This window comes from Pieris brassicae, chromosome 4 (genome assembly GCF_905147105.1).
Source record: "Pieris brassicae chromosome 4, ilPieBrab1.1, whole genome shotgun sequence".
Lineage (NCBI taxonomy): Eukaryota > Metazoa > Arthropoda > Insecta > Lepidoptera > Pieridae > Pieris > Pieris brassicae.
In genome coordinates this window covers 877,707-901,506 of record NC_059668.1, presented here as the reverse complement: position 1 = coordinate 901,506, position 23,800 = coordinate 877,707, and the positions used below count along the sequence as shown (strand labels likewise).

The 23,800-nt window shown below is 33.3% G+C and overlaps 1 protein-coding gene across 1 annotated transcript in view; it reads right to left on the bottom strand.

Moving 5' to 3' along the window:
- The window catches only part of LOC123708904 (synaptic vesicle glycoprotein 2C-like), a 31,801-nt gene that overhangs the window by 2,368 nt on the left and 5,633 nt on the right, over nucleotides 1–23,800 (bottom strand). Inside the window, exons 2-9 of the mRNA XM_045659912.1 lie at nucleotides 19,008–19,061; nucleotides 5,938–6,099; nucleotides 4,676–4,820; nucleotides 4,135–4,274; nucleotides 3,216–3,463; nucleotides 2,608–2,804; nucleotides 2,226–2,352; nucleotides 403–535 (exon numbers count right to left, since the gene is read on the bottom strand). Of these exons, the coding sequence (XP_045515868.1) occupies nucleotides 403–535; nucleotides 2,226–2,352; nucleotides 2,608–2,804; nucleotides 3,216–3,463; nucleotides 4,135–4,274; nucleotides 4,676–4,820; nucleotides 5,938–6,099; nucleotides 19,008–19,061 (1,206 nt within the window). The remainder of the gene's footprint in view (nucleotides 1–402; nucleotides 536–2,225; nucleotides 2,353–2,607; nucleotides 2,805–3,215; nucleotides 3,464–4,134; nucleotides 4,275–4,675; nucleotides 4,821–5,937; nucleotides 6,100–19,007; nucleotides 19,062–23,800) is intronic.

Sequence of the window (23,800 nt, the reverse complement as noted above, 5' to 3'; positions counted from 1 at the left end):
AGCATTTTTCCCTAGCTGTTGAAGTATGTATAAATAAATATAAATAAGTATTGTTGGAAATAAAACACATTGAATGCAACGTGTTTGCATAAATAGTAGCAATAATAAACGCCTGCAGTTTTTAAATTAGCAAATATTATGCAGATATATTTATTGCGTAGCTCAATAAAATTGCAACAGACGCTTATAGAGTTGGCTTAGTAGCTTCACCATGCGACTTCTATCTCTGAGGTCGTGTGTCCACCAATTAAACACCCCGGTGTGCACCAAGAAAACTGTTTAATACACTTAACACTTACTCGTATGCTAAGATAAACTGCCTAAGACCAAAAATATCGACGGCGATCACGATTAGCCCTAGGTTTTAAATCTTCAGCCAGCATGAAGAGTTGGTGAACTTACCTAACATAAGTTTCTTGCCCACCATATTGATGGTAAGACCGACCCACAATGCAGTGGGTACGCAACTCAGAGCCACAACTAACGTGTGTATGTACACTTTGTCGTCTATCACCTGTGGACATTCTTGTTTACCCTGGAAATATAAATAACGACATATGAACGAAATAATCATAAAAGTTATTTAGAAAACTTAGAATTACTTCGATATTTATTTATTATTAATTTATTAACACTTCGTTGCACACATAAATATAATTGACATAATTATATGAAAACATAAACTGGACATAGCTGATTCAACATTATCTACTTATGACATATATTATGTCTTCTCTAGAAATGTTTTAATTATATGTAGAGGATCTTTGACAATCTGAGACAAATCTGTTTCTAATTTATTTTATTATTATTTATTACTTAAGATGTCATGTGGAACATGGTGTAATGGTTGCAGCTCCTTACAAACGTTGTGTATTACAAAAAACTAGTCGATTAAAAAGCGTGGCGGAGAGTTTATTGCCAGTTCTTCTCTTCCGTTCAATGATGTGAGAACTGGCAGCAAATGTAAAATTAGAAGCATTGAATGTACATATATTTTTATAGGCGTTTATAAGTATTTGATTACCTATATGAATACATTATTTTTGCCTTTAACATTGACTTATACTTCATCTAATTCCTAATATAATTACTTATTTGTCCAGAAATTTTAAAAATTCTGTCAAAATGTACCCAAAGGGTTCCGATGAAACTTTACCAAGAAATTTCTTGACAAATAATTAAACGTACGCAATTTAGCACGATTGCTAAGTCTGAATATCCAAAATCACATTCAATTATTATCAAATTTAACAATATCACGAACAAAAATAATCATCGATCGTGCATTTTCAGAGTCGGTAAAGTCGAACTTATTCTTACATTATTTTTCAAGTATTAGTTGAAATCGTTTATAATATGAGGTTTCTGAACCTCGTATGTCGTATATACGTACTATACAAATGTACATGAAGGCCTTTAATCTTAAAATTCGTTCTTATCTTCTCTCTGTATTATATTAAACATTAGTTTTTCGCTTTGGTCGTTGTAAGCGGTTGCAACTTAAAACTTGAGTTGTGATACAACTGCCATATCTGTTTATTCAAAATAAGCCTAGTAGTGTTCTCGACCAAGCTTACAACAAATATATATATCTTAATATATATAAATCTCCTGTCACGATGTTTGTCCGCGATGGACTTCCAAACTACTAAACCGATTTTAAATTAAATTAGCACACCGTGAGCAGTCTGGTCCAACTTAAGAGATAGGATAGCTTAGATCTTTAATTAAAGTCGCAATTTTATTTTATTGCAAATTATTTGTCTATAATTAATTGACAGTCACAATTATCTGTTAACTCCAAAAGATTCTAACAGATGTCGATACTTTGATTGATTGAGACTGGATTAAGTAAGTAATCAATAGATGGCACTGCTATGGTAAACCGACAAACGTCATATAAGCTACAATTTAATATCATGATTACCACGTGTTATTGAGGCTAAAGTATAAATTAAAGTTATTTTGTAGTAAACGAAATACCGTGAAATTCAATTATTTCTACTTTTTAAATTTTTGGTGTCAGTATAGCCAACCACGTGTTACTTAGACCGAAGTGTAAATCAAATTCAAATTATAGGACGATAATACAGTGTAATTATTCTTTCGTGGTACGGTATTAAGGCTATCTAAAACCACATTAAGGAGAAACGAAGTTCGCGGGGGCATCTAGTATAACTAAAAATGTACCTTGTAAATATATACATCTTTGTTCCGCTTACCAATAATTCACTTCTGGTAACATTAGCAGACACCTCACAGACCCCTGCTGATACTTCAGGGTACAGAGATGAAAACTGACTGAACCTCTCAAATAGGTCCGGGAACCACATCATCAATGTGTAGTAACTGAAAATTAATAATCACAGTGTAAATAGCGCTCATAATTAGTCTTCAACAAGACATTTTATAAAAAAGCAAAAGTTACGAAAGAACTTATCAAAGTAATGTGGATTTAAGAGTCCTTTACTTTTAATGCTTTCCCCAACAAACTTCGGACTTTCATACTAATTAGTAATTACAAAACATACTATTTGTATTAGTTCTAATTTAGACAGTATAATACATATATAGTACAATCCATATGAGTTATTATATCCTTACCTAAACATCAATCCAAAATCAACAAAACAGCAGAGAACCAGCATTCCAATGTAAGGCGGCGTGACGAGCATCTTCTTTCGACTCCAGAAAGAATGCCATCGTTGGTTCCATGTCATTGGTGTCTTTGTTTCATTGCCGTTTGTATCTGCAGACACCACCTCCTCTTCTTCGCCATCACATGCCAACATTGATTCAACCTGGAATAGATTAGCAGATAATAAGAATAATTGTTACAAAGAATGCTGTAGCTCTGTGTGAGGATGGTTAATGTGTTTTTCTTCTATCTACACATAGTAGGGTAGCAAATTCTTTAAACACAATTTTATAACAGTAACTTTCGATGTCGACTAAGCTATTTTATATTTTCTTAAAAAGCCTTTTAGCGCTAGGACCCCACGGACCAAGGGTCTCGACACCGAATGGGACACAATCATATTCGGACCCTAGACCCCTGTATTTGCAAGCCTTCGCTAACAAGCCATACCAGCTCTGTTGTTTGTTCCAAGTATAAACAAATTTTTGTAGTATTAACAAATATGGCCGACAAAAAAGAAGTAAATGCGAAGTTAATTTTCCTTCTTTTTACTTTTCGAGTACACACAACTTACAGGAAAGTCTTTTTCAGTAAGCTTTGTGTTCACAACAAATATCTTCTGCAGAACTTGCAAGGCTTGTTCTGTCTTGTTGGCGTAGAGGAGATATCTGGGGCTTTCTGGGAAGGGCATCAGCAATAGCACCACGAAGAGACTGGGGACGCCACAGGCTGCGACGAACACCCGCCAGGAAGTGTATTGGAAGTCAGCAGTTTCCGATGTGAGGTTGAATCGAGGATCCTGAATGATCAGCCAGGCGATACCTGTAAAGAATTAATAGGTTATATGGCTATGACTTCTTATTAAGTTTCCAAGACAAGATAAGAGATATAACATTTACTGTAGGTAGAAATCAAAAAGCGTCAGGTTCCAGACGATAACTTGACTTTGGCACAATTGTTACAACATGCAACAAACCCTCCGGCATAAGAGAGAAGTTAAATTAATTGTAAGCAAGAAACTTTCCGCCACTCTTTTTAATCACTTAGTTTTGAGTCATACAAATTGTTTGAACTGTAGCAAATCAAGGATTATGATCATTTATATATTCGTCAAATTTATTAAAAGCTCTATTAACTATTTAGTGATAATTCCCTAACTTCGCTTGGGAGTTTGTCGTTAAATCGAATACAATTTCTATAAGGAGTGGTTTATCTTCTGGAGCCTGGTCGGTCGTACGCTTAAATTAGTTCTGTTTCGAAAGTTCTGAAAGTTACAATTTGTCTTAGAATCGTTTATATTTTTTGCATACAACAAAGGTTCAAGAATATATTGACCAGATTTTGTCATAATATTACAGTGCTAAATGTGTCTCGTATGTCGACTATAATATATCTTTGACAGGCGCAGTTAAAGCGTAAAAGTTTCGACCCGGTTAACAGTAACCTGAAATCAGTTAAATAAAACTACCCAAACACAATATGTTTTGAATTACCTGGTAATAAAATAGTTCCAAACGTCCAAAAAACTTCAAGTCTGCACAGCATCACATCACGATGCCGTAATGAGAGAAAGTCGCCAAAATAAGGGAAAATGAGCCCCGTCGCGCCAATTATCCCAAAACCTGAGAAGAATCTAAAACCAAATACTTTTTAATAACTAATTGGTCGAACTGTTTAAAAGGAATGTGACCAAGCTTACACACATATCTATCAAAATAGTAATCTATATCGTATACTAAACATTTGATATTGAAAAATTACTTTATCATGTGAGCAGCTTTGGCCTGTCATGTGTACGAATCACAAATGGACTTTTGATTCACTCGTGCGGTGAAAAACGACAAAAATTAAACGCGTGTGTCAGAAAGCTACTACCTTCTTGCTTATGAATAAAAATAGATCACAGAAACAGGTATAGAAATCGAAGAAATCGAAGAAATTATCGATGTAACAAAACTAAAGGCAGAATTTAAGATATTTTCGGTACTAAGTTCAGTTGAAGTTAGTCGGAAATTTAAACAAAAAACAAGTAACCTGCAAGCAAGAAACGCAGGGAATGACTGCATGAGGCTGGACAGGAAAGCCGCTAAAGCGTCAAGTAGTAGGGCTCCGATGATGGCCTTCCGCCGACCTCGTGCGTCGGCGAGGTTGCCCCAAAAGTAAGACCCTACACACATCCCTGGAAGATAATGAATGCATGATCAGTAGTTTTTATACTTAAATGTCTAATGTACGAGAGGACTACAATGATCAGTACACTTTGTTTGTCATTCAATCCACTAATTATGACTGAAACATTTTCATTGGCGTTGTAAATATATCATAATATTTTCGGTCTGTCCTATATTTATTGACTTAGATCAGAGAGCGATTCCGTACTTATCTTCATTATTTATTTATTATACAGAACAATTAAATCTAAATCATATAATTCTGCCAAATGGTCACTCTATCGTACGAATGGCCTGTGAATTAGCCAGACAGTTCATTAAATGTTGTTACAAAAGCTACTACGGGTTCAGATCGCTAGTTAAACGGCACTGTTTAGTTAGGCTAGGTTGTTAATTGAACGCCTTATTAAGCTAGTTGGCTCTGACATTCCCATTTAATAACCACTGTAGTAATGTAACAATGACAATAGGAGTCTTGTCAGGGGCGCGACCAATGCCAATGAACGTAATTATGCAACATGTTTTTGAAGTTAAACTTCTTTATCGGCGTTGAAAAAAAAAATTCCGTCACATTTTTCGGTTACGCACCATCTTTTTCTTCTTCCTACCACGGTTGATTCAAAGCCATTAATAACAAAAATATATAATAACGATAACAATGATAATAATAATTCTATTACAATTAATGAAATTCGGTAATAATCTTAGTAGTAATAAGGTAAATTGAAATAATTATATTGAGATAATAAAAGCCTTTGTAAAATTTTATCTAATTTAAATTTATTTAACCAATTATAGTTGATCATTTTTCGAAAAATAAGGTCAGAAAGAAGTTTCATTTCTTACGTGTGTACACTAGTACACACACACGTATTTTGTATTCGTTATCGTTATTTAATAATAGTAACTTTAATGGTAGTCCATTTACTAGCCGCTGTAATACTTCAGTAATACCGTAGACGTTGTTTGCATGCTCACTTGTTTTTTATGTCTTAACAAAAAAGTGCTCGATTAGAAGACGTATTTCCTTTTCTATTAGAGGCGGTATTTTACAGTGTGATTTTTCAATATATTGCGAAAGTAAAATCAAATTCTCAAGATACCTGAGATAAAGGGAAAACTCACCTATAAGTGGGGTGGCAGTGAGCCTTCCCTTGTCACTGGAGGAGAGGTGAAAGTCACATTCAGCAGCCGGTAGCACGAAGCTGAGTGTAGTGGTGCTAAGTGCACAGACTGCATACACTGCGCCGCATGACATAAGAAGTAACCATTGAAAACATCCGTAGCCTGCAATGAAAAAAAATGTAAAAGAATTTCTCTCAGTACGGAAGAACTGGATCTTTATTTCGAAATATAGTTTAATATTTTAGGTAGTGAATTAAATTAATTACATTTTCATCGTATTATTTTAATTCAATTAAGTTTCAAATTATTATTCGATTGATGACACAAGCAGCGTTTCCCATCCCATTTTCCAAAAATTAAATTAATTAATTAACGTAAAAAGTATATAGTAGAGTTTTTCCTACGACTTTGATTTGTCTGTGTTGGAGGACAGACTCTGTGCTGTGGCGTTCACCTGCACAGGCGCTAATTAATGATTTAAGTTGGCGCCTGGTAGATAAAACCGGTGACACCAGAGCTGGTGCTTTCCTCGCTCAACGAATAATTATCAGAATACAGCGAGGAAATGCTGCCAGCGTCAAAGGTACACTGCCACAGAACGTTTCTGAATTTGTTAAAATATTATATTTATAATTATTTTAAACTATTATTGTGTAGGTTAAGAATATCGGGACAAAACAAATTTTTTACCGTTTAGTGTCCATGAACATCTCTTCGTCATAATCGAATAAACTATTGTAATACTTGACAAGAACTGACTACTTTAAAGTTAGCCTACAAATAGTATTCGTATAGTTAGGTGTAAAGTTAAACGCTGTTGTAGCTCATAAAAAATATTTCTAATGGGATTTGATATATAATATACTTTACTTGAATAAAGGGTAATCAAGGAAAATAATCCTTCTATACCTTGTTTTTACTTTTATCATATATATACCCACAGAGTAGCGCAACAGACACGCGATCAGGTAGATCTATGGCCGAGAAGCTTGGTAGAAGGGTAGTCAAATCTCGCATTTTCTAATAATGGACTTTAATTAAAAGGCTTGACGTCTCCCGCCCGGCATGAGCGACAACATCTCCGGAAATATCCTCATGATATATATGGCGAGTCGGAGCCCGATCGCCAGCAGGATTCTCTTTTCTCCTTCTGCTATATACCTTACTGACATACTTCATAACTGTATGTAAGATATGTGTATACCTATTTATTTAACGGTCAGTCAAAAGTAAGTTCTTTAATATCCTCATTTTTCTCAGACCTTTGACGTCATTGATCCAGATCAGGAAATGGAAGCAATAAATCGAAGTTCTCAAAACGTGTACACCACTTGGTATATTCCGGTAATGTCTCTATAACTCTATAATCGTAAAACGGTAATAAACAGACAATCTAATGAGTTACGACTCATAAACTGTTTAGATTGACGGAATCATTTCATCGTAATGCGTAAATCAAGGATATTATTGCATTTAGTAAAGATAGAGAAAGAGTAGGAGAACATTGTTAGTAGAGTCAGCTTAGGCATCAGGTTTTATTCCCGGTTGTAGTGCTAATTTTAATTGTGGAGTCGAAACATTATCTACAGGTCACTTGCATTGTTAGGATTCAAATGTAATAAGTCGTATATTTATTTCCAAACCTAGTGGCTTCAGTTCGCGACTCTCAACCCTGAGGTCGTGAGTTCTATCGTGTGGTACTCGCTCGTACGGTGAAGGAAAACATCGTGAGGAAGCTAGCTTACCTTAGATCCAAAAAGTCGACGGCTTGTGTCATACATAGGAGGCTGATCACTAATTTGCCCATTAGATTGACAAATAATCATGAAACTGATACAGAAATCTGAGGCCCAGACCTAAAAGAGTTGTAGCGCCATTGATTTATTTGAGAGACGTATTATTTATTAAATAAAATATTTCAAATATCCGTTCTGTATAGTATAATATATCTGTAAATCAAAACCTCATTAAAACGAGCTAGGTCGCCGGTGACGGTGTACGATCCTGGCAGACATTCAAACGATCAGACGCAAGTAACAAGATGAAAGCGACTCAAATTATCTTTCAATTATATATAACAATGGTCTTCCATCGTCGAAGATTCACTAGTTACTAGAAATGGTTTTGTTTCCTCTCTCTGAGTATCGTCATATCCGAGTACCACGGTCAGCTGTATAGTATCGGTCCTACGCGTCTTTCACTGTGCATAATTTTGAAGACGACGAATCAATCTCGTTGGCCACGATCTTTTGCCTTCATTGTTGCCATGATGAGTGATTTTCTTTATTGCCCACTCTTTATATGCACAAGTGATAAACCTTCATAATACCTGTCGTATCGCATAACCTTATGACTTGTTAACAATGAAAGAAATACGCAATAATGTTTGTAAATACGAAGACAGCTGAGAGCCGGCTGCGAAGAAGATACGTCTAATTATAGACTTTAATACTTCGAAAACACATTTGGAAAATTATCGCACGTAATTTGACCGTGGTCGGTTTGATAATTGTTTCTGAAAGGTTTCGCTTACGATGCTAGTTTTATGCTGAAATGAAACTATAAATTGTAATGAAACTAACATTGGTATTTAACATACAAAAGCAAATTTAATAAGGATTTTACATACGTGAAATAAATATTCGTTTAGGAAATTGATTCCCTCACATGCCCCACCACAGTCCTTAATATGGTGAAACGGTTTGCTTCAGCTCAATTAAACAGTGTACATAACGATGGCTGACACAATGAAACTTCTTAATACAACAGGAACAAGACGCCTAAAGAGAACTAAACCTTTTGAGTTACTAAAACTAGTATAGTGATAAGTGAAAGTGCTGTATTTTGGACACACGAACATAGTATCAAAACACGACTGAACACTAAGACTGTAAATGAAGATTACTTTAGTTTAAACTATTCATTAGTATTGTACAAATGTATTGTCAACATAATATTATACTTATTATTGTTAAGGCTAGATTGCAATTCATAAAAAGTCGCACTCTTTTGTGATCTATATCCTTGAAAAATTAGAACGATACACTATCCCTGATAAAGATTATAAAAAATATTTTAAAAACAAATTTCCAGTCCTGCAAAGCTGAGTTAGGTGCTATGTTATGTACGGATGTTATAAATGAATGTATAAATTTATAATGTAATCAAAAAGTCATGAGTTTAGTAATATTATCTTTTAAATCCGCGTTTAGCCGCGAAACTAACAAGATTGCAAACCAATCCAATTAATTTGCGCCCAGGCCCGTGTATATTGGATGTCCTTGGTTCAAATTGGGGAAAACACGTCATGTTTTGTTACAACGCGTAGTTGACATAGTCGTTAATCGTACTTTGTTTAGGGAAAAGTAAAAGTATCCAGTTTTTTTTTCATTTTAAAACAACTATAAGGTTTTGCGTGCACTTTTTTAATAATAGATTAAACTCCAAATAGAAGTATATAGTTAATATCAACCAAATGAAATCATTTGGAAACGTAAAACTTCTGAGAAGGCAGAGTTATTGTAATTCATTTTTTTTAACATTTAAAATAATAATAATAATAATCTAATAGGCAATAATCCCTGTGCCTGTCACAAGCCGTCGTGTTTTTGGCTCGAAAGCATGCCGGTTTCCTCGCGATGTTCTCGTTCACCGTTTGAGTGAATGCTAAATGCGTACAAAGAAATCCATTGGTGCACACTTAGGGATTGAACTTACGACCTCAGGGATGAGAGTCGCACCCTGAAGCCACTAGGCCAATACTGCACTATTATAACATTTAGACATTTTTTTAAAATTATATTATGGTAAAGTATTGATGGATGTTAAATATTTACAATTTTAAATATGTACCTATTTACATAGTTGTAACTTTTCTAAAAGCGATATACAGTAACTGCTTCGAGTGATTTCAATTAGCCCTACAAGAAATGCACATTTGAAAGTCAAAAATACAAGTTAAAAATATTTAGAAAAAATTCTTTATTTGCCAGTTCCAAAAAGTGTTTTTATATGGAGAAGAATGAGCAATAAACTCCATTATTTAATAGCATTTAATGTTCAAATATTTAATCCTCATATATATGATCCTATTATAAAGGGACAAAGTCAATCTCACATTTATAAAAAAGTTAAATTTCAACAAAGTTATTTCAGTCTTTCATAAGTAAATTAACATTTACGCGACCATTTGGCGAGTGATTGTTATCAGTTATCTTTGTCTAAAGTTGTAAATTTTTGGCCGGATAGGTTATTTCTTAAGTGTCTCTTGCGCATATACCCCATTGATACCGAACATCAAAGTCTCGTAACCCCTAGGCTAACAATGCTAGTATATGAAATCTTTGTTTAAATTGTCCCTAATTTATACCGACTTAAATTACACAGACGAGTGAATCGTGTTCATTCAAATAAATCTAATGTAACCTTTAATGTTGCCATGTAGTTTTCCTGAAAATTAAGATCGTGTCAAGGTTTCTGAAGTTGTTTTTTCCACTTGTTTAATTTTACAACCAACCGCTACGAAGCTGACGTGTATTCAAGTACATGATTTGCTTGTATTGATAGGATTTAAAGTTCGGATCAACACGAGAATATTTTCTTAATTATAAAGGTCTCTGTAAAAAAAAACTATACTTAATAATTTGTTCGTGGTTGCCTCTGGGGTTGATTGTCAATACTAGACACAGTGAAATGGTTGTTTGACCAAAGATTGTCATTTATGACATGTGCTATTAAACTTATGTTAATTGTAGCTAATTCCTTCATTTTAGGTATATCTTTATAACAGAAATCTATATATCCTATATAACGTCATATATATATATATAGGATATACAGGGCCTGATTGAGAGGGCACAAAAGGCCCCCGTAGAGACATCGGAAGAAAAAATGTTTTAAATTTCGAACAACGAAAAGAACTTTACTTTTGATATTATTTTTTGCTGTTTTACAAACATGATTTTATTGTAACTGTATATGTTTGTTAAATACTAAAAGAATCTACTTGGTTTCACAATGAATTGTTGATCGATATCTTTGATTAAAAAAAAAATTGTTAATTTTATTTGGAAAATAATTTTCTACTCCTTTGTTGCTCCAAGACCTTCAGACTTATAAATCCGGCCCTGAGGATATTTAGTTAAATACTTGCATTTCGATACGACATTAAAATTGACGCGACGCACGCGCACGATTTAAATGCATTTATTTATTTTCTCATTGAGATCACTTGTGCTGATCATTTGCAATCGATTTGTCTCAATGTTACCTTCACACATAGTTAGCGAATATTATTCTAGCCATGGCCAACGATAATGCTTTGTGTTACATATACATAATATATGAAGTCGCTACTGTAAATTTCTTTGAACGTATAAAAAAATTTAATGTACCCTGTACAGAAGGCCGTTGATGTAGCTATTATTCAAGGAGGTAATTCTATAAATAAATAAATATATAACATGGCTCGCAGGCATTAGTGAGCCGAGTCAAAAAAGTTACTGAGACACTTTTAGACATAACATTTATTACTAACGAAACTACCACACTCAAACAAAATAATAATAATAATCAAAAATGAAAATTAACAATAAAATATGGAAATTATGAAAAGTATATTTTAAGTGTGTAATGTGTGTGTGTTTGTAACTGACCCTGACTTAGCATTATGCTATGGAGTAGACGTGTTCTATAGCGTTGGTCATTCAAGCATCCTCCTGACCCAGAAACCGTACAGGTTTTCGGGTTCACCCCTCCCTACTGGTAATACAATAGTACTGGATCCAGCTATAGAATGAAGTACACCAGTTTCTACAATGAAACATATTATGTTTCATCAAATTTAACCAATTTTCAAGTGACAAAATATAAAAAAATGTTCATGTCATACTCCTATTGTTGATAAATTGTGGGTTATACTTTTTTTCCTAAGTTCTATTATAAGGGTTTATTACAAATTTAAATTAAAAGTTTGAAGAATGAAATACGCTTATAAATTAATGCCTACGTGTCTCTGATCATGACTAGTAAAGTGTAAAAAGGTAAAATAATATAGGTGACAGTTACTCACCGAATATGTGAAAATTAATAAAATACGTGACAGATCGATACAATCCTATACAAACCTTGGTAAATGATGATGACAACTAACTCAATTAATATTTTGTACAAGGTTTATAGGTACAAATATGGTCAATGATGTACTGCTCCTTTAAGTTCTTTTAACTGGCAACATTAAAATCGTCGATCTAAAGCCGAGACTACAGGCCGCAATGTGCATTTTGAAATATCCTTTTCGTAGCTCCTTTGGGACTCTGAGATACTACTTCGTAAGCTAAGATATACTTTTGATTCAACATCAATCACCACTACACATACCAAATGTTTTAAGTCAAGTGAAGTCAAAGAATTTCTTTAAGACAACCTTCCTTTCTTCCTTTAAGACAAGACGTTCTTTTTTACGTTCGGACAGTGAAAACTAACGTCGCTGGTAATGCTCCTCTAAACAGATCTCTATCTGCGTCACACGACGCTTTCAGCATATGCGAAGCAGATAACTCAATTGTAATGTAAAAATATATACAATTTCAATTCACTGGAATATTTCTACATGCAATGCATTGTGTTTTTGTATGTCGTGTGTCTCTGTAAGTGTGTCATTCTATAATTAATATATAGAATTTACTGAAATGAATCATTCACCTTTTAGTAGAGGCAAATAAGAAAAATATTGATTATACAGGATTAATAATTATTTAATTAGTTTAAATAATCTTTTATACGACTGAATAATGTTTAAAGTATCCCAAGACCCAAGAACCGTACAGGTTTGAAACATTTAATTGAAAATCAAGCCAGGAGTCATTAATTATTTTCACATAAAACCCGAGAAGTCTGGATACCGTCAGCAATTAAATGATAATTGTTTACATGAATTCTTTTGTTTCGCGTTTATTTTCGCGCGCGCCGCTCGTTTCGTAAACATAGTTAATTTTGCGACGTATGACAGACCACTATGTGGTCTTGTATACAATATGTTTCTCATCATATGAAACAAAAGACCTCTGGCCTGACGTAAAACAAATTATTTTCTAAATTCCATGTTTTAAGGACCACTGCTGATCATTTTTTCATTCCATAAAAACCAATGTTAATAAATTATTCTCTTAATAGCTTGTAGGCGCTGTCAATTTTTGGGTCTTATGCTTTCCGGAAGTTTTTCTCCACCTGACACGTACAATCAGATGTAAATAAAGGAACGCCCATTGTTGCATAGCCGTGATTCGAACATGGGACCACAGATTTGAGACACGTCACAAGCCACTAGGCCAACTGCTCTTAATATATTTTATTTTATATATCATAATAAGAATGGTCAGTGTGACAATATAATATCATTATTACGGTTGAACTTTTCCTTCGGCGATTCCAGGATGGCCTCAATTATGAGAATGCAAGTAATTAATTACAAGTTTAATTTACTATTTTGATAAAGAATAATAGAATTTATTTATTGATGGAAATTTTAAAATGTCAAAATAAATTTTATGTGTATTTATGAAAGTCGAAACTTTACAGCATTTATTTTTCCATCGCAACGCACCCTTATTGATTATAATTGTTATAATTTCGATACATAAACTGAAGTCTACATTGTTTAAATAGGAATAGTCTTTATAATGTAGCCATATAATTTTACGTCTATCGCGTGCTGCAATAAGGTGCATAATGCACGTTTTTTCCAGGTGTTGTGGGAAATACCTAAGAGCGGATCAATAAAGGATAATGTACGACAGGAATTACCACAGACTAAACAAATGCATAACGCATATAATACACAATGCATTTCATAGAGATATGAACTAAACTAATATTTATACATTTTGCTTAATACTGGCAAATAAATATTGTATTCCTACAGTCGAAGTAAACTTTAAAATATTATTAAGGTGTACATAATAATTATAAATATGCATGAGATATAAAAGACTCTTTTCAGGGATTTTACAACTTTTTTACAATTATTATTTATCTAAGGACTAGCCAGTAGACACTAAGTCTTAGATAACACGAATGTAATACATATTCGTTATTTTAGCCGTTAATTCTAGCCTAAGTCTGTTAACAAAGTAGGCTGGCTAAATTAGCAACCATCTGCGCCAATTAAATTGTTTTGTTTAATATTAGGTTTATTATACAGAACAGTTGTTTCAAAAACAACATTGTAACGATTTGAAATGAAATACTACAAAGTCGGATGGTGAATTACGTCTTCTAGTTGACTAAATAACAATAGTAAATAGGAAAATACTTTTTAAACGGATTGAAGCTATGTATTATTATTATAAATTTATAATTATTTACACAATTTTAAATTTTCCGACGTTTCGCGTGCTTTACAGCGTGCGTAGACACGTCATTATAATACATAGCTTCAATCCGTTTAAAAAGTGTTTTCTTAATGTGTAAAAGCCATGTTAACAAAAGACTATACAATAGTAAATAGAACACTCATAATGTTTTAGTATTTTACGTAACCTAGGTTCTATAATTTTGACATTAAAATCCAATTATATCTCTTAGTTTCTGCCTAAGATTTTGGTAAACTGAACCGAGCAGCTTAGACAGATTCAGCTTCCTCTTGAAATATTTTTTTCCGTTTGAGTGATAATTTTGCACACGACTACAGGGTTGACAATTTCACAATTGAAACAGTCTTTTTGTTCATAATTATTACGTCATATAATCTTATTTCTGGGTACACAGTTCCCTCGCGTGAGACTCGCGTAGTATACCTTATAGGTCAGTCATTAGTGTCTTACATAAAATCGTATTTCTGAACGGTTTCCCCCTGAATGTCATTGCCATCGCATTTAACTAACGAAGGGCGTGCCCCGTCACGTCATCGAACCATACTCATATACTCATCCATAAATACTTTTAGTAATGAAATTTCGTAATACTTAATTTTTCTAAGAACTGCCGTAGAATTATTTATAACTAATTACTTTAGTTAGATAGCCTAATAATTAGATTTTATTTCCATAAGTAAGGGGGAAAATTAACTAGCAACCCGAATGTTAACGTAATAAAAGTCTGAAATATTTGTTGTTGTTAAATAATTGAAAGTTATAATATAAAAAATATATATATGAAGATATATATCGACAGAATTTCATCCAATATAATTCCAATACAATTACTTTAATTGTTTTCGGTTAAAGCATAATCTATAGAATTTTCACTTATTCGTGTCGCGGAAGTGGCAGTGAAACAATTCCTGGAAAATACCAAGGTTAAAACAAATGGTCGCAATTAAATTAGACCTCCATAACTATTCACTCAGCCATCAAAAGAAACAATAAAAACTTAAGTATCAAAAGACGAATAGACTCTTTTGATCGCCACGACAGTTGTTTTGACGAATTTTTCTTAAGAATCTTCGTTGGTAAGAACGGTTGTGATTTACTGTTACTTCGGGACAAACATTCGTGAAGGACGTATGATCATATAAAATATTTCATTTCGCTCACAAGTTCAGGTATATATTAAAATAAAACTATAAAATTAATGAAGTTATTTTTCTTAATAACGGTATTTCCAAACCAATTCGGCTTAGAGTCCGTCAAGAGCGTACCAATTTTTAAAAGGCTGGCGACGCACTCGCGAACCCTCTGGCATTAGGAGTGTCCATGTGCGGTATCACTTAACATCAGGTGCGCCTCCTGCCCCCTGTTCTATAATATAAAACTGAAAATGTGTGCGTATACTAGTGTACACACGTAAGAAGTGAAATCCCTTTAGGACCTTATTTTTCAAAAAATGACCTTACAATATGCAACTTTACAGAAATTGGTTATATAAAGTTAAATTAGATAAAGTTTAACAAAAGGCTTTTATTATCATAGACATGAATTCATTTTATCTTATTACTACTAAGATTATTACAGAATTTCATTAATTGTATTAGAATTATTAGTATCATTGTTATCGTTATTATATATATTTGTTATTAATGGCTTATGGTAACTCAAATATGAAATATATTGTTTACATTCCACAAATTTTAGTAACCGAGTAAAAACTCCACTAATTGTAGTGCCGGATATATATATCATTTATAACGTCACTATAGTGTTAGAAATAAATAAAATGAAAAACATTAGAAAACGGTCAAGTCTAGTGGTGGGAGTAAGTCCGCTTAAAGGACATGCTATCCTTACTCCGCTGGAGAATATACTCTTCGAATCAACCGTTGTAGGGACGAGGAAAAGATGGCGCGTAACGAAAAAATGTGACGCGTAACCAAAAATGTGACGGTAATTTTTTTTAACGCCGATAAAAAAGATTTACTTCAAAAACATGAATCGACGTTTTCACTCGTTGCCGTAAGTAGGCAACGTAAATTAAACGAAATGAACAGATTAGCCAAAAACAACATTAGGATATTATTAATTCGTTATTGCTTTGATCTGTGGTGAGGCAAATACGCCATTACTGGGATTTTGAAGCTCAATCTATGTTTAGTATATGGAATCAATTTAATTAATTAAAATAATAAAAAAAACAACCAATTTCAATACTTCTTCAGGTTCATCACTGAGGACTGTATCTATTATATGTAAACTAAAACAAACATTTATCATATTCCTGTTACTTCTATTAATGTCAATGTTTAGTTGGTTTATAAGTATTAGAGGACCAGCGGATAGGGGATGTAAATAGGACCCGAAAATCATATCTGGTCCACACTGGAGAATGATAAATATCTGGAGACAATGTCCAGTGTCAAGAAATGGTATAGAGTACAGGATATACAAAGTATAGACAAACTATATTTAGCTTACTCAGTTTGATTAAATTATTCAGTAATTTAAGGTTCAAATAAAAGAAACACTTTATATGGTATTAAATGGTGGCAAAACCAGAGCGTAGGAGCGCTGTGTTTTTCCAAATCTCCCATAGAAATAATACTAATAACATGAGATTATAATAATTGTTTTTTGAAAAGTAAATCAACTTTGACGTAACTCATACACTGCTAGACTGTATGGTAGTTGTATTTTCTTTTGTTATCATAGCTTTATACATTAAGAAAACAATTTTTAAACGGATTGAAGCTATGTATTATTATTATAAACTTATAATTATGTAAATAATTATATATATATATATATATATATATAGTTATAATACATAGCTTAAATCCATTTAAAAAGTGTTTTCTTAATGTATGTTATTTTATTTTTTTATAAAGGATAATTTAAATCTATAGTTGCAATATTTGTGGAAATGTGAGCACCATGTATCATACATAATAACTTAGTCTGTTGCATTGTTTTTTATAACACCACCTATTTTATTTTAGTATAGTAGTTTTTTTTGTTATAGGTACATGCAATTATCAAATCAATGTATACAAAATGTTGTAAATATTATTTTAAAAGTAATTTGAAACTACCTTTTGAAGTGGCAACAAGACCTTACCTTCCTTTTTAAATATGTTTAACTTGTAATTTTGTCTTTCAAAAGTGCAAAAATAAATGATTTAACCTTTTCACTTAAACAGTGAACGACTCTTCAAGACCTTTTTAAAATTAAATTAAATAAAAAACAACTAATTTCACTAAAGTCACACTATCAATATTATTAATTTGTTTTACCTCGGGGCAAGGTCAGCCAAGCCCAGCGCTTGACAAATTGCTAATCTACGTAAAAATAGATTCGCGGTCGAACGTTAAGGAGGGCCTTATCCAAATTACACATTTTGATTGAAATCTATTCGTTCAGCCCTTCATATGAATTCAGGTACAGCCAATGGATCTTGAGGCATAAATTTTTGGTCATTGTTAACTTTTGTGATCGCATTTGTTATAATAGTAAAACTATAATAAATAAACAAAGTATTTTGTTGATAATTATGTACGAGATATGCTGTGTTTTCATTTTTATAAAGGGGAAATTAGTTTTTTTTGTTTTTTTCTAGTTAAGACTATTCTGATGTGTTGGCAAACCTACAAAGTGTTCAGCTCTTTGGTATAAAAAAAAATTGATTGAAAGAGTTATAGTTATAATAGTAGTAGTTAGTATACAATACCAAAAAGAAATATAAATCAATGTCGCTTCTTTAGGCTCGGCCCTCAGATTTCTGTATATGTTTCATAAATATCTGTTATTCTAATAGGCAAGTAGGCGATTAGCCTATTCTTGATACACACCCATCGATTTTTTAGATCTAAGGCAAGCCGGTTTCCTCACAATGTTTTCTTTCACCGTTCGAGTGAATGCGCCCATTGAAAGAAAATCCATTGGTGCACAGCCAGGGATCGAACCTATAACCTCAGGGATGGGAGTGGCAAGCTGAAGCCACTAGGGCAACACTGCACAAAAAACATAATGTTTAGTTTTTATAAATAAAATCTACATCTTTTTGAATAAAAATTGCTTTAATAACTGAAGGTGAAAATTGTAACTCATTCCATATAAAACGTTACTAGGAAATGTTTCTTGTGGAAACGAAAGCTCCAATTCCAATCGCAAATTAATTGTTTACAGTCAGAGGGCAATGTAACTTGGCTGTCACGTGAACGATGCATGGGAACGCAATAGGTACTCATGTTTTGAAGGAACTTTTGTATTAGTTTCTAAGCCTTTTATAGTTTTATTAATAAAATCGGCAAGCCTCAGTGTATTATTTAGTAACAATATAATTAGTTAGATATTAAAAAATGAAAAATATTTTTGATCGTCTAGTACCTTTTCTCTTAAGCTAGAAAATGATTTGTTAGGATATCTGCTCAATCGTTGCACAAAACAATTTGTGTCTGACACTATAAGGCTTTTTATGGAAATAGTAAAAAGGTTTGTCGACGTCACAGGAGACCGAAGAGCTGGCAGCTACCTCGGACAAAGAATTAGTCTAGCTATTTAAGGGCGGAACGCTGCCAGTATCTTCGAAACCTTGCGGACGGACTCCTTTTAATGATATATTTTAGTTATTATATTGTATATAACATAACAATATTATTATTGTTATCATATTTTTTGATTGAGCATCAATGTTTACTTACCGGCATGATGCAGGGCAGTCTCGAAGGGCGCCCGCTGCAATTTCTCCTTGCTCTCTGCCAACAATACAGAAATAGTATCACATAAATAGATCTTTGACTTTGCCAATTCATACTATGTACGGTTCTGTTCGTCTCAATAATAAGGTAAAGATAATGGAGGAGGACGGAGAAGATGCAGGTTAGATCTCTCAGAGAGAGATCGATTTGTTCTGTCTCTCTTTGATAAAAGCTAAATTAGATAAAAATATAAATATTTATATCATATTGTATCTATACGTAGTTTTAGTTAGTAATAATATTATTTCTTTATAAAAAATTAAATACAATTATTAATGTGAAAAGCATTTATAGGCAAACATAACATAGTCAAAGAGATAATAAAAATAAATTAAACAAAACAATTGAATTATAAAAAGTAAACGAAAATTGATTTGAAAGTGTTAAAACAATTATAGATATCCAGACCCAGCTCGTTTATTAGAATGCTCAGTCTGGGTATCGGTGGTTTGTTCAAAACACGTTCTTTGGAGGGACTTATGGAATGATGGGTTGCCTGTCTTAGTTGCTGTTAGTAAAACAAGCTATAGCGGAATATGCTTAAAAGATGTATTAAGAATATCCATAGCGCTAAATCCCATGCATGATTAGAACACTCCACATATGGATGTGGGTGGACGTTCACACCATCACGCAGCACAGCCGAATTACGAATTTAATATACAATTTTCATGGATGATTTCCTTTAGTAAATACTTCAACCTCTTTGTATTATGTATTCCATCTTAGGCTATACGTTTAGTATAATTGTTTTTATTTGTATATAATTAATGTTAATATTTAATTAAGAAAAAAACACTCCTATAGTGAAGACAGCATACCAACGCTTTAAGATATGCATGTGTGTAATCAACACATTCAGGATACCAATGGCGCTATGCCTGGCACGATGCATCAAGAAATCCTCCTCCTCCTCCTTTTCCGAATGGCATTTTAATGCTGACGGTTTTAACCGTCAGTTCGAGTCTCGGCAAACATACCTGACGTACTGTAACACCTCGGCTAGCCCAATAGCAACCTAAAACGTTATACTGAACACGGAGTGTATTCAACGCCTTCTTGGTAAAATGTTTGGGCTACACAAATAACTTTACTAAAATGTCTCTCATGAAATTATTTAATAGGGTACATAGGTGATAAATAAATATAATATTGATTAATAAGGTAATAATAAAGAAAACCGATAAGGCGCGGCAAAATTCTTTGGGGCCGAGATTTGAGGAATCTCTGGGTTAACTAGGAAGGATACCTTCAAAATTTGTATTTATTTTCATCCAATTAACTCATAGTCTGATAATTATTTTATTTTGAAGAATAGGTTTGTAGCGTCATTGCGCGAGCGCAGCTGTGATATTTTCCCGCTAAAGGGGTCAATGAACTTGACAGTCGGACTAAATCCAAAATAGATTTGTCCCAGAAAATTTGTTTGTCGCATGCAAGGTTATTATTAAATTATTTTAAGAAGAAAATATTACACGATTACCTCGCGTTCTAGGACAAAGCGTCTAAAACACTTTTTTTCGCACTTTATTTTGTGGATCCAGCTCCTGAATTATTTTCTAACCTATATGGAACAGTGGCGTATCGTGACCATATATTTATCGAATAGGCTAGTAGGTGATAAGCCTTCTGCACACGCCGTCGATATTTGGGTCTAAGTCAAGGTTTCCTTGCGATGTTTTTTTTTTCACGGCTAAGCGGCGTACGCTCAGTCCGAAAGGCCAGCAATGCTGTTTAAACCCACATAGAGGTTATTACTAAAAATATAGCGTGGCTATTAACACTTACTTCTACGAAACCCATCGTTATTGTTCTTTCATAAAAACACGAATTAAAAACTTAACTACATTACACTGTTATAGGAGAGGTGCAGGACAGAAGCTGGTGAAAACAGATTGTCCGTTCCAGATGTTTCCATACTGACCACGACGATCAGACATGAGCTACCGACAGAAGAGAGAGAGAAGACATAACATTGAACATCTTTGTTTTTTTTTTGTATTGGCTGTACACAATTATACAACAAACAATAATTTAAATTATTAATTAGTCCTTAAATACTTTAAATAAAAAATCGGTGTTGTTTTTAATAAGTATTTTAAAGTTTCTTTGAACGAAATTTGCATTTTCCAAGCTATAAAAATGATCACACCGGTGCGAATAAACAGATAAACAAACGTCGAGAAACATTAGATCTGTCAAACAGTTGCTGTAATTTATATCCGCCATCTGCCAATCAGTTTTCTATTGTTTCACAAACTCATGAGAAAACTTTTCATGACGAGATATAATGTGCCTCCGCAAGTACAAAATGTTTACTTTTATACTCTTGAATTTGGTTCAATACTTACAGTAGAATCAAATATATATTACAATTTTCTTAACCTACAAAGTTATCATACAAATAATTACAAATTAATAAAAAGAAAATTAAAACAAATGTAAAACGTTTGGTATCTTTAACGTTGTTAGTTGCTTGTATTTGTAGCAGCAGTCTGGTCAGGAGCACGACAAATGCATATGAAAACAATTCTTTAAATTGTTTTTTATGTTGTTTAACGTTAGGTTATCTAATATCTGACTGGGTAGTCCATTTACTAGCCGCGGAGGCAATTACCTCATCGTTCTCTCGCCATAGACGTTGTTTCGTGCATCTCGAAAAATGTATAACTGTAATATATCTAACTGGCTATTTTATTATAATAATGTGATTCATGATGATGGATAATCCTATTGATAAAAAAAATTATTACTCAATGTCGCCGCCCATGGACATTGTCAATGACAGAGGGCTCGCGAGCACGTTGCCGGCCTTTTAAAATTTGGTACGCTCTTTTCATTCAGGACCCTAAGTAGAATCGGATCGGAAATACTTCAGTGGGCAGCTGGTTCCACATAGTAGTTAGGCGCAGCAAAATAGGGCCTTTGAGAACGTTCAGTAGTGGCACGATAGATGTAGAGTCGAATTTCGTATACTGCCTTGACATCTGATGATGATACTTTTATTAAGCCTTGTATCTCTTTCTCTTTGTTTGTTTGTTTTCCGTCTGCTGTCATGCTTGTTTATAATTATTACTATTGGGCGAAATTGTTGTTGGATTTGTCTTCTTTCTGTTTATGTTAACTAAATTATGTAGCTACAATATTCCAGCGAAACAATATTACTGAAAGAATAGCTATGTACTTGTAAGTAACATAAAATCTATTAAGCAGAAATACTTGGGTCTTGGACCCTAAATGATAGTCATTTTTTATTTTATTTTAATTCGTATTCAACCCGAGAAATAGAACTTCGTGTAGCAAGAACATTATTGCTACGGACTACGCTGCTACAAAGGCTACGAAATAATGAATCATATAACCCGTAGCAACTGGTCATAACCGGTAAACGCTAAATTTATTCAGCTGAACGATTAAGCGCATTGGAGTTGATTGGTGATGATAAGTTGTCTCAACATCAAACACGGCGCTGATTTCAGTCAACAGCTGTGGGAACAATTGAATGACTTTAGATTGAAGCCTGTTAAAGGAGGAGCGAATTAAGAATTTCAACCGCTTTTAAGTGGTTTAGCAAGGCCGTAGCTGAAAGTTAATTATTCAGCTTTATGCTGCTTTCTTTATGAGGGGACCAGGAATTGTCCAGTGATATATTCTATAAATATTGAAGCAGTGTTTGCCTCGCAATAATAATAATTATTTATTTATTTTCTCCCATATAATATTTGCAACAAACGATAAGATTACAGTTACATAGCAAACGACTGTGATCCCTGAGATCGTATCTTCGATCCCCGGCTAAACAACATTGGACTGTCTATATGTGCATTTAACAGTCGCTCGAACGCTGAAGGAAAGCTTCCCAAGTAAACCGTGACCCAAAAAGTTGACGGCGTCTCAGGCAAAAGAGGCGTATATCCTACTTACATATTAGATTTACAAATGATACTGAAACATACAACAATTTGTGGCCCAGACTGAATATTTTTTTTATTAGCAATGATGTATACAAGTTGCTTATAACTAAGCTGGTGTTTTGTTGTAAAATCAGTATGACAAGCCGATTGAAAACAAAAGATGAATTTCGAAAGATCTATTTAAAAAATGGACATTAAATCGTTAGCGGAAGTAATCTAAAACATTAAGTGTATGTACGCGTGAATACGTCATGATACACCGCTATCGACAGACATAATATAACTAGTTATCTTTTATCAACACTTGCTGCCACTCCAAAAACCTATTAATTTTACAAAAGTCATCATATTCGATTGGTCGCAAGTTCTGTAATTTTTGAATTACTGATTTTCTAACCAAAACTTTTTACAATTATGAGTCAGGTTTCTGTAATTGTTTTATTACTGATTTTTAATAATTAAAATTAATCTTTTTTTATCGGCGTTAAAAAAAATTACCGTCACATTTTTCGGTTACGCGTCACATTTTTTCGTTACGCGCCATCTTTTCCTCGTCCCTACAACGGTTGATTCGAAGAGTATATTCTCCAGCGGAGTAAGGATAGCATGTCCTTTAAGCGGACTTACTCCCACCACTAGACTTGACCGTTTTTCTAATGTTTTTCATTTTATTTATTTCTAACACTATAGTGACGTTATAAATGATATATATATCCGGCACTACAATTGGTGGAATTTTTACTCGGTTACTAAAATTTGTGACATGTATACAATATATTTCATATTTGAGTTACCATAAGCCATTAATAACAAATATATATA